Below are 11,994 nucleotides of genomic sequence, written 5' to 3' on the forward strand. Positions count from 1 at the left end.
AGAGCACCCACTACTCTACTGCTCTTCCAAAGGTCCTGAGTTCAAATCCCAGCAACCACATGGTGGCTCACAACCATCCGTAATGAGATCTGACACCCCCTTCTGGTGCATCTGAAGACAGCTACAGTGTACTTAAATATAATAATAATAATAAATCAATCCTTTAAAAAAAAAAAAAAGAATATGCCCTTGAAGGCCACTCTGCCGAGGAAAAAGCAACCCTCAATTGCCTGCTAAGGCCTATGTGGTCTGTAAGAGAAATAGCCCCTGAGAAAGGATTAGACCTTGAGTGACAAGGAAGGAGTATATGCCCTCTAACAATGGGATCTCAATTCTAGTGTAACTTTGGGCTGGTCTTCCAGTCATTAATAAGCCTGTACACTCACTGACAATATTGATGACACTGAAATATAGACAGGCAGTCAGTAGTAATTTTAATTGAAAAAAAACAAACAAACTATTATTGAAGCTTCAAAAAAAGGGGGGGGGGGAGAAATAGCTACAGGGAATGGGGAATCATATGGCTGCCCTGGAATTCACTGTGGAGTAGGCTGGCCTCCAACTTAGAGATCTACTTGCCTCTGCCACCTTGGATTAAAGGTGTGCACCACCACCGTTGGCATGTTTTCTACCAATTCTAACTTGTTTTGTTTTGTTTTTTTAATTAGCTATCTGAAAGAAATAAAGTGCTGTTGGACAGCTTCATGTATGTTTTTAAAAACGTGTGTGTGTGTGTGTGTGTGTGTGTGTGTGTGTGTGTGTGTGTGTGTATGTGTGTACACTCAAAGAGGCCAGAAGATGGTGTCTAATCCCTTGGAACTGGAGTTACAAGTAGTTGTGAACCACTTTATGCTAGAAACTGAACTCAGGAAGAAAAGAAAAAGAAAACACACCTATAGATGGCAGGGAAGAACAAGATTTCTTTAAGCAATGGCAGAGAAATTCTAGCATCATCCCTTCTGCTCACTTAGAGCTGTGAGTTACTCATAGAAACACACTTAGTCGTTCAACTGGAATAGTAGCTCCAGTCCATACATCCTTCTAACAACTTTACATGCACTTATGGCTTACAAACATCCCTACAAGATAGCTGTTTTGTTTTTTTGTTTTTTTCAGACAGGATCTTGCTATATAGCCCAAGATGGCTTTTAACTTGCAATTTTATTGACTCGGCCTTCCAAGAGCTGCACCATAGGAGCTAAAATAGGTACCTGTCATTACTCCACTTTACAATGACGAGCAGCTGGGCAGAAGAGTGAAAGACGCTAAGGACACAGTAGAGGCTGACCATGATTCCAGGGAATTTAGCCCCAAACTTGCTCATAATTACAGCAGGACCATTTAATGAATCTCAAAACATACTAGGATCTCTTAATTCTGCTAGAAGCTCACCTCAGTGCTATACTACACCAGGCAGGCCAAAGGAGTATACTTCCTATGACTAAGAACCTGACATTTTGAACATCAGTGGAGGGCTGGAATGTAGGTCAGAGTGCTTGCCTAATAGGCAGGAGGCCCTGGGTTCAATCCCTAGCAAGGAAAAGAAGGGAGAGAGAAGAGGCAAAGAAAAGAGAAAGTGAGAGAGCTCAACACTACTAAACAACAACCCACAAGTGATTCCAAACACTACTTGCAATAACAGTGGAGGTGAGGTGGGAAGAGAAGGCACAAAGGAAAGTGAGGTACAGAAGGAGGAGTGCACCCTGCATCTCTGGGCAAACAATTCTCAGAACAAGCAGGTCACTGCCACAGTAACAGAAGCAGCCAGCACCTAGGCTGGAGCTATCTACAAATAGCTTAAATCAAATTACAAAACTTCCATACACTGGATTTTCTGCTTTTGAAGAGAATGGGAAGACATTCCTGCTCCACCTTCCAGTACTGGCCTCTGAGTCTTAGAACCCGGCTCAGTCTACTCCCTGAGAAAGACTCCCTATAACACCCAAACAAGTGATAATTCTCAGAAGACAAACTATGGCTAACTGCCTTGATGTTTTCAAAGACCAAAAGCTGTGCCCCTTTAATCCCCCTGGAAGCCTGGGGCAGTTGCATCACAGAGCACACACTCAAAGGGTCTGAGGTCACTGAGTTTGTCTACATCACAGGAGTCAGGACTCAGGATTCCCAATTCTCTTCCACACTCCAAAAGAGGAACCAACCACAGACCCCAAACTCTTCCCTTTAGGGATGGTCCGACCTTCTGACAAATGAATGCAAAGGGGGCCCAAGAAAAGAAACTGTACCTTACAGCTTCCAAGGGAAGTACATAAAACAGATCAGTTGATTTGAGGATCAGCATGGGGTGCTGAAAAAGCTTTCAGAAGAGGAGATCCAATTCCCATACTCATTTGGGTACTTGCAGAGGGTGGGAGGTTGTTTACAGAGGTCATACAAACTTAGCAGCTCCGTTCAGTCTACAGGAGGCTGACCTCTGTGCTGCCAATTTCCCAGAGAGGACAAGGGAAGATAGGCTGGCCCTGTGCAAAACCAGCTTGACAGGTTCTACTGTGCAGCCCACAGCCTGCTCTACCTACCGCACATGGAGAAAAAAAAAAGGCCAGAAGGGTGGCTAGGAGCAGTCACTGAACACAGCTCTCTCTTTCTCCATGTCTACCTCACCTACCTTCCCCCAAGGACCCCAAACCAGTATGAGCATCCAACTCCACCTGTCCTACCAAAACCTGTGCCTTATCCTTGGTTTCACAAGCCTAAATTTAATGATTTTGTACACCACTGTGCTAATGAGAATATCTCAAAGTAGAAGTGAGTACAAACTCAAAGACAAGACATCTGTGGAAAGAACCTACAGACAGCATGCCAGACAAAGACATATAGATGAAGGGATACACACCCCAAAAGGAGGAGGGGGGCATTGAGCAGAGCAAGAAACAGGGAAGCCCTCTCTTTTGGAGAGGTAACTGGAAACCAAGAGGCCAGATTCTCTTGGTACTGTTTCAAAATTGGTGGTCCCATCCCAATCTAAGAGCAATAGCAGGGGGCCGGAGAGATGGCTCAGAGGTTAAGAGTACATACTGCTCGCCGGGCGTGGTGGCACATGCCTTTAATCCCAGCACTCGGGAGGCAGAGGCAGGCGGATTTCTGAGTTCGAGGCCAGCCTGGTCTACAGAGTGAGTTCCACGACAGCAAGGGCTACACAGAGAAACCCTGTCTCAAAAAACCAAAGAGTACACACTGCTCTTCCAGAGAACCTGGGTTAGCTCTCATCACAGCTGCCTGTTGGCAGTAGTGCATGCCTTTAATCCCCGTACTCTGGAAGGCAGAGTCAGAGCCACATGCAAGCAAGCAAGCAAGCAAAAGGAGAGCAGGGGTTTGGGCGTGGAAAAGATGGCTCAGAGGTTAAGAAGAGTACTAGCTGCTCTTTCAGAGAACCTAGGATCCAATGGGCTCTTCTGCCCTTCTTAGGTACTAGGCGTACAGGTGGTCCAAAAATACACAGGTAGACACATATACACATAAAATAGTAAGAAAAAAATTTAAAGTCCCCATCAGAAAGAAAGACCTTATTAAAATACTAATAATTTTTGTTTTCGTTTGTTGGAGACAGGGTCTCTCTATGTAGTCCTGGCTGTCCTAGAACTTGCTATGTAGACTAGGCTGGCCTCAAACTCACAAAGATATACCTACCTCCACTGGGATTGAAGGTATGTGCTACCATGCCTGGATATAAAAATAATTTTTTTTAAATTAAAAAATAAATGAAAAGTTGAGGCAGGAGGATCTCTATGGGTTTGAGGCCAGCCAGTTCTACAGAGTGAGTTCCAGGACAGCCAAGTCTACACAGAGAAACCCTGTCTCAAACAAAAAAACAAAAAACAAACAAGTAAATAAATAACAATGGTATTCAGTGGCTATCCCAAAAGGTTGTGGTGGGGCAGTGACACTCTGCTTAGCAGGGATAAGTGACACTTAGCAGGGATAGCCTTCAGCCTCCAGTGCCAGCATGGGGAAAGGGGGAGTTCCTCCCCAAGGTTTGTAAAGGCTTATTCTTCCTTGTGCTGAAACAGAAGGGGAAAGCACGCAGCTAACACTTCAGTGACTCACACTCATGTTTGATGAAGGCTGGGAGAAAGCCTGGAGAACCCAAGCTTCAAATGCGGGGAAGAAAAAAAAAAAAGACAAATACTGGAATCTCCCATCAAGAGAAGGAAACTCAGTCACCTATCCTGTTTGTCATCTTGCTGAGATTCCAAGGAAGGGCCAAGTTGAAATTCTAACCTTTCCATATAATTCTGAGTTTTTGCTTTGATAGGAAAGCATCAAACCTGGCAGCAGCAACATAGGTAGAAGGGAACAAAGCCAGCCCTCCACACATACCCCTTAGCACAGAGGCCAGGCAGCTGGGCTCCCAACTTAACCAAGCAGAGGGAAGCAGCTGAGCCTGGGCCTGGGTACAGCAGGAACCTTGACCAGGCAGCCTAAGGCTTAGGTGACCAGGCAGCCTCCTGGCCCTTTCCATCTGCTGAAGTTACCACATCCCAACCCACTAATGGGCTTCAAAGTGCTGCTGGGGGGAGTCCATTTAGCACAGACACTATCATGGGGCCAAAGGTGGTACCCAGCCCCCAACCCACTTGTCAATAATGTGCCACAAAGTCTGAGGCCAGACTGCATTCTAAGCATAAAATATTCATTCAAGTCAACATAATACATACGTAGGGTCACTGTGGGAGCTCCTGAGGGAAGAGAGATAAGTGCTCCATGAGAAAACAGTTCATGAAGGCCTGGAGCTAGTCTTAGCCAAATGCCCTTTGAGAATCTGGCTGTTCTTCCAAAGGGAGACCATCTAGCCAGAGAAATGCTGACTCCTGAGAGATCTCACTGTACAAACCTCTCGGGCAAACAAGGTTCTCCACCTCTTTTTTTTTTTTTTTTGGTTTTTCAAGACAGAGTTTCTCTATATAGCTCTGGTTGTCCTGGAACTCACTCTGTAGACCAGGCTGGCCTCGAACTCAGAAATTCGTCTGCCTCTGCCTCCCAAGTACTGGGATTAAAGGTGTGTGCCACCACGCCCGGCTCTCTACCTCTTTTTACCTCATAAGTATCAACTAGGCCAACATATGTATGCCCAAGATTTTCAGCCCAAGCAATGGTCACAGTATAAAAGATACAGCTACCCCTATGCAAACTTGATTTCAATCCAAAGCAGACCAACTTCCAACCTCTTACTTGTATCATCTGTTTAGCTAGCTACCCAAATCCTCAGAATGGAGCAACATTATTATAATTCACTCTACAATTACTTTTAAGGTCAAAAAGTACAGCGCCACTGTCAAGTTTCAGAGAGACATTACTCTAACAAGCCTCACATAGACTCTCTGAGGTCCAGCAGATTAAACTGTGAGGTCTAACATTCACTCACATCCACACCCTGAAGGCAGAGCCCCACCTCATCATCAAGAGTAAAATCACAGAATCCCACATCATCAAAAATGAAGTATTCAGACCAGTGTTGACCAAAAGGAAACTGGAATCTCACAATGTGTCTATGGAATGGCTTAATTCTTCCACCAAACCCATTCTCACATTCACCTTAATGGGAAGCAAACCTTCAGCCATGTGCATGTTAGGCAAATGCTACACCACTAAACTATAGCTACAGTCTTTATTTTGGATCTTGAGAGACAGAGTCTAAGTTGCTAGCCTTGAATTTATCCTGTAGCTCAGACAGAACTTGGACCTGAGCCTGCCTCAGCTCCATACTGCTGGGTATGAGGCTTTTGTTGCTGCTGTTATCCTTACCACCACCACCACCACATTTATTCAGAGACAGAGAGAGAGAGAGAAAATGAGAACAAGCGTGTGTATATCAGCATCTTGCCAGAGTGAGGTTCAGCTCTTCCACCAAGTATGTGAATCTCAGGGATCCAACTCAGGTCATCAGGCTTGGTGGCAAGTGCCCATACCCATTAAGCCATTTTGTCAGCCCTGAGCAGAATGTTTTATAGGATTCTATAACTTAGATTTATCCTCTTCTTCAATCTTCCAGACTCCTCTTTGAGAATATATTCTGCCACCCACTCTCTAGAAGGATTGGGGGCAGAACTGTCATTTGACTGATGGGTAGCAAAAGGCTCCTGTTTTCTATCAGATACTCTGTTTCCAGGGTCTGAAGTACCCCCAGAAGTTAGGGAAAGCGCTAGCCTGGGGTAGGTGAGCTCTGGAAGCTGTGCCCTTCTCCACACTTGACTGTTAAGGCTGCTGCTGCTGAAGACAAACAGTCGTCTTGCTGATTGCTTTCAAGGCTGCCAAGCCTCCAGGCCAGCAGAGGCATTTGGAAAAGCAGCTCACAGAAAGCTCAGCTCACAGACTTAAGAAACCCCAAAACCACTAGCCCCAGGTCAGAATCCTGCAAAAGGAAGCCATTTCTGGTGATAGTGCACATCTGAAATCAGGTGTCACCAAAATTATCTTCAAGACAGAGCTTGGCTTTCTTTTATCTACTTTCACTGTTAGAAGCAGAGTTGACAGCAAACAGGCAATCTTCTGCAACATAAGGTTTATTTTTATGCTTCAACATGTTCTGTGTGTGTTTCAGAAGTGATCAAAGAGCTCCTAGAAACAGCTTATCAGCCACAATTTTAAAGAAAGAGGGAGAAAAGGAGGAGGTTGGAAACATCCACAGAAGTTTGCTTACTTATTCTCTGGTAAAACCAGCTTAACTAATTTAAATCTAAGTAAGTGACAGTAGAGAGGGACCGGCCCGGCCAAATTCTTTGCTTTTTATTTCCTAACACTGAGGTGACTGCAATGACTGAGCTTCCATAATGGTTTTACTATTTGCAATGGGACTGAGGAGAAGGTATTCAATTTCAACCTGGTAGTCAGGTCTACTCTGAAGAAGGTGGATGTTGAGGAGCTGACTCTTGTTTTTTGTTTTTGTTTCTAAAGCACTCAGGGTTGGGCTGGGGAGTATAACCTGTCTATCAAGAACAAGGCTCTGAACAAATCAGCGCACAAGAAACAAAAGAAGCAGCCAGGCACCTGAAAGGGTGTGCGCCTAGCTTTTCCAAGGCAAAGTTTTTTCGAAGGAGGTGGCAGAACATGGAGCTGACAGTGCGAGTGGAGAATCAGGAACTGACTGCACGCAGCTCAGTCCACGAAGAACAGAAATGGAGCCTAAGAGGAGCGGAACGACAAGGCAGCCTCTGATCTGGACTAAGTTACCACAGAGCAGCTCACAGGCCCACCTGGCCACCGTTTGCCACTCCCTTGACATCAGTGTACATTCGCCAAACCTCAACTTCACCATCCAATTCTGTGTGCAGCACATCTGAGCACACAGAACAAAAGAGCAAGCAGCCCAAGTGCATTTACACTTCGTAAACAGTCAAAGAAACCACACTGAGGCCGCACACTGCCCAACACAATGCCTCCACAGCCTCTCGGGAACAGGCAGGTCAACCACTCCCCACACGCCTGAAGGTGCCAGTCAGTCACTTGGCCTCCTTCTCCCTGCTCATAACCAAGTCTGGGAAAGTTCTCCAGTTAATCGAGGTCTAGCTACTGAGAGAGGTAGTAAAAGGGGGGATGCACGGAACAGCCTCAGAAGAGCCTGGACAAAGTGTTTCCCAAGAGAGACACTGCTGGCAAGCACGGGACTGTGCAACACAGACCAAGCTACTCAGTTTCCGAAGATCTCTGTCCCAGGCAAGACTAACTGCCGGACCCAGGCGTGAAATCAGTCAACCATCCCTCCCTCTCAACCCCCTGCTCTGCCCCAAGGGCAAACAGTCCATATATGTTATGGGTCCATCATGTCAGAAAACTCTGTCCTGATGCTTCTTTAGTTCCAGGTACAGACAGCAAAAGAGAAAGCAGAAAAGTACAGGAAAGGAAAGAGATAAAGATAAAGAGGGTTCTCAAAGAAGGAAGTGGATGCTAAGCTAACACAGTAGCAGCGGGAGCCTACCTGGCTCCCGAGAAAACAGGGAACAGGAGGGAGACACCAGGGTGTGCTGAGGAAAGCCTGCTCCTTGCCAACGAGTTTGTGTTTAGTAAAATTCACCCAGAAACATGTGACAGGCAAGGGACTGTCCAAAAGGCAGGCAGAGAGGGACACTAGAGACAGTGAAACAAAGGAGAGAAGTGTGAAGTGGACGCCTTGGCTTATAGATGAGAGGAGGACACAGAAAAGGCAAAAGCTTGGGTGACAAAAAGCAGTGATTGCCAGGATGAAAAAGGGAGAGCATAGAGCCAGCCCAGCAGCTGGTGCACAGCATAAGCAGTTAGCATACACCCCGGAACCCGCAAAGGCTAGCTAAGAGAAAGGGAATGGACAGAGCATACAAGGTGTAAACAGACAGTGAGGCGAGGAGGAGACCCATTAGGACAGGAAAGGCAGCACTGATTAAGGAGGTATAGTAAGAAAGATGGGTGAAGGCTGAGCAATAGGAAGTAGCAAACGAGAAAGATACTATGATACTATGAGAAGTGACAGCCACCAATTTGGAAAGACAGTATCCGAATTTGTGCTACAGTGTAAGTAGGCAATAAAGCAGGAACTGATGCAGCTGATGCAGCCCGCTAAAGACTGAGCAACAGGTTATGTTAATACAGCCAGGCGAAAACACTGACTTTCCCACGGTAGAGGGAGAGCCCAGGGATAATCTGGAAGCGCATTCAGACAGGAGGCCCAAGGACTTAAATGCCAAACCCCAGGGGGATGAGAACAGGAGTGATCCAAAGACTCTGAAGGGAGCGGTGACTGGAACCCCAAAGGCAACCTGTGGGAAAACTATGCGCATGACAGCTGTATGGGAAACACGGAAGCGACACATGCCAGTGCCAGGAGCCTGGGAGCTCCTGCCGAAAAGAAGGGAAAGTGATGAGCAAGGAGTAGGCGAACGATTTGGAAAGGTGACGAGGGTGGAGCTGGTGGGTTGCAAGCAACAGGGAGAGCCCAATTTGGAACGGGAAAGGAGGATAGAAAAAGCTGGGGAAGTGAAAGGGGAGAGGGACCGAGAACACACTCCGAGACACGGACTCTTGAGGGAGAAAACCGAGGATTGTGAGAGCCGGTGCGGGTAGAGGGGGTACAAAGCTAGAGAGATGCAGAAAGAGGTGGGCAACAATCCGCGGCAAATCGCGGGGTGTTATTCGAAGAGCAGGAAGGTGGCTGCTTTAAGCGTGGGTGGAGGAAGACCAGAAAGGCCCCTGAGAGAAAAGGGAAGAGAGGGGGAAGCTGGGGAGATAGCACGGAAGAGCGCAGGAGGTCGGTGAGAGGCGAGGGGCGTTTGGCAGAGATACAAGTGTGCAGCTCAGTCAGGACGAGATGGGTCCCAGATCAGGATTCGGAAGAGGGATGTGCAGGGCTGGAACCCAGGGCCAGATGACAGCCTAGGCTTGCAGAAGAAAGCAGGAGCACGAGGAGAGCAGAGGGAGGGAGCCTCCGTAAGGTGCAGGGGCCCAGTTCACAGAATTAGGGGAGCCCTGAGGGCTCCTTACCTGCTCCGTGTCCCTTTCGTTCAGCGTGGGTAGGGGGGTCCGAGCGCTGGACATGGCGCCGGTATCTCAGGGGAGGGAATGGAGAAGCTTGGAGGAAGATAGGGAAGGGAAGGCTAGGAGCCCGGCCGGGCGGGGCTTCTCACAGCAGGAGCACCCGCTGCATGGGCCCCGGCCGGGGGTGCGGGGAGGCCGGGCGATGGCTCACGCCAGCCCGGTGATGCACCGCTCGGGCTAGGCCTCGCCGGCTCCGAGCGGCTCCGGACCGCACCCCCCCCCCGACCCCCGGCTGGGTTGTGCCGCCTTTCGGCCGGGCCGCGCCGCTCCGCCTACTCTCAACCGCCGCAGCCGGCCGCCTGCCTCGCTCCTCCCCTGCCCTCAGCCGCACTGCTCCGCGCCCGACACACAGGCAGCCGCCGCCGGACCTGCTGCTCCCAACATGGCCGCCACCACCGCCAGCCCTCGGCTCTTTCCGCCGGTAAGAGCCGGAAACATCCGAAACAACTAAGAACGGGAGGGGGAAGAGCCTTTTCCTCTCGGCCCAGACTATGGGTGAATTCCGGAAACTACCGAAGAAGGTAATCCCCGGGGACGCGCGCACCTCCTAGATTCCGAAGACCGAGGTTCGGCTCTGTTTACGGAAATCCACGAAGAGACTCCCAGCACCTCCAGAGCCAACCAGCAGCCACGCCTACCGGCCTGTCTCCGCCCACTTGGAGCAGGCTTTCGGCAGTTTCCGGAAACAGCCGAAGAGGCTCCGCGTGTGCTAAACCGGCCACGCCCCCGTTCCGTCGCTCAGCCAAGAGCCGTAGTCAGCCATTTCCGGCAACACCCGAGAGCTGCCGAGGCTTAACAGTCTATCTCTTCGTTTCTTTCCGTCAGTTTTCGTTTATTTTCAAACCTTGAACAGGCGTGGGTCACCTGTACCTGTTGTTTGACTTAGAAAATACAGCTATTAGCTGTTCCTACAACTGATGTCCTTTGAGCCTAACGCCATCCACATGTTTGTCTGTTAGCTCATAAAACCCACCTTATCGATCAACCTTGCTATCAACGTGTGAGTCAACTGCTAAATGTAGTGTCATCCTATTGCTCGTCTCCTGCTTTGCACACCCGCCCATCTTGCGACTATCTTGGCTTCTAGATCTCCATCTGTTGGCCTCATATTGAGTCAGTCCCCTCATTCCTCTGTAAAGCCAGGGACAGGCACCAGGTCGGACAGGCACTGGGTCAGCGTCCTTGAAACTTAACAGTGGATAGGCACACACCTTTAGGATACAGCTCAGGATTGAGAAAAATGCTTGTGTGATCTTGGAGGCATGGATCACATAACAAAGGCCAGCAAAATAACTCAGTTTGATCCTTGGGGATCCACATAGTGAAAGGAGAGAACCAAGTCTAAAACATTGTTCCATGAGCATGCTACCCTATACACTAAATAAAAATGTAATTAAAATAGATTTTTTTTTTTTTTTACGAGTTGGAGAGATGGTTCAGAAGTCAAGAGGAGGAACTGGTTGCTCTCCCAGAGGACTGAGGTTTAGTACCCAGCACCCATATGGTGGTTAAAAACTGTCTTACTAGTTCTAGGTGGTTTGACACCTTCTGGCTTCCACTAGATTGCACAGACTACATACAGGTTAAACACTCATATACACAAAAGTTAAATAGATAAATACTACATAATGGGCCAGAATGCTGGCTCACTCAGAGCCTGTACAGTTTTCCAGAGAACCTGGTCAGGTCTCAGCATCCACATCAGGTGGTTCCCTACCCCTAACTTCATTTCCAGAGGAACCGACGCCCTCTGGCCTCTACCAGCACCCACATGCAAGTGACACACATAAACCCATAAAAGCGGGCTGGTGAGATGGCTCAGTGGGTAAGAGCACCAAAGGTCCAGAGTTCAAATCCCGGCAACCACATGGTGGCTCAAAAAACCATCTGTAACAAGATCTGACGCCCTCTTCTGGAGTGTCTGAAGACAGCTATGTGTGTAATTACATATAATAAATAAATAAAGCTTTAAAAAAAAAAACCCATAAAAGCACAGACATAGATACATACAAATAAATATTTCTTTAAATTACACATAACATTTGCTTTGTGCTGTTAGTTTTGATTCTATGACACAGTTTCTCTCTGAAGACCAGACTGGCCAAGAACTCCTGGAGCTGCCTCTGCTTCCCAAGGGTTAGGATTAAAGGTATACACCACCATGTCAGTCCAAGTTTTTGTTGTCCTTTTGTTTTTGCTTTTTTGGAAACAAGGTATTAAGTAGCCAAGGCTGGCCATGATGTGTAACCAAGGATAGTTGCACTCCTGGTACCCAGCCTTCATTTCCTCACCACTTTGATTACAGGTGTGCACTGTCATACTCAGCCCTAAATGAATTTTTAAAATTCTACAATGTTTAAGTCTGGAGAGACGATTTCATTATCATTTTCATTTCAAATCTCCCTTCTAAAAAGAATAAATGCCGGGCGTGGTGGCNCACGCCTTTAATCCCAGCACTCGGGAGGCAGAGGCAGG

General features: G+C 47.8%; 1 protein-coding gene across 8 annotated transcripts in view; it reads right to left on the reverse strand.

Annotated features, from left to right (window-relative positions):
* Mark2 (microtubule affinity regulating kinase 2) overlaps positions 1-10,157 on the reverse strand; it is a 65,859-nt gene extending 55,702 nt beyond the window's left edge. For 3 of the 8 annotated variants that reach the window (XM_021218773.1, XM_021218764.1, XM_021218746.1), the window contains exon 1: positions 9,466-10,157. In XM_021218773.1, the coding sequence (XP_021074432.1) occupies positions 9,466-9,519 (54 nt within the window). In that variant the 5' untranslated portion in view covers positions 9,520-10,157. The remainder of the gene's footprint in view (positions 1-9,465) is intronic. The other 5 variants (XM_029543860.1, XM_021218738.2, XM_029543861.1 and 2 more) reach the window with 4 other exon arrangements.
* Positions 10,158-11,994: the final 1,837 nt, after the last annotated feature.

This window comes from Mus pahari, chromosome 1 (assembly GCF_900095145.1).
Source record: "Mus pahari chromosome 1, PAHARI_EIJ_v1.1, whole genome shotgun sequence".
Classification (NCBI taxonomy): domain Eukaryota; kingdom Metazoa; phylum Chordata; class Mammalia; order Rodentia; family Muridae; genus Mus; species Mus pahari.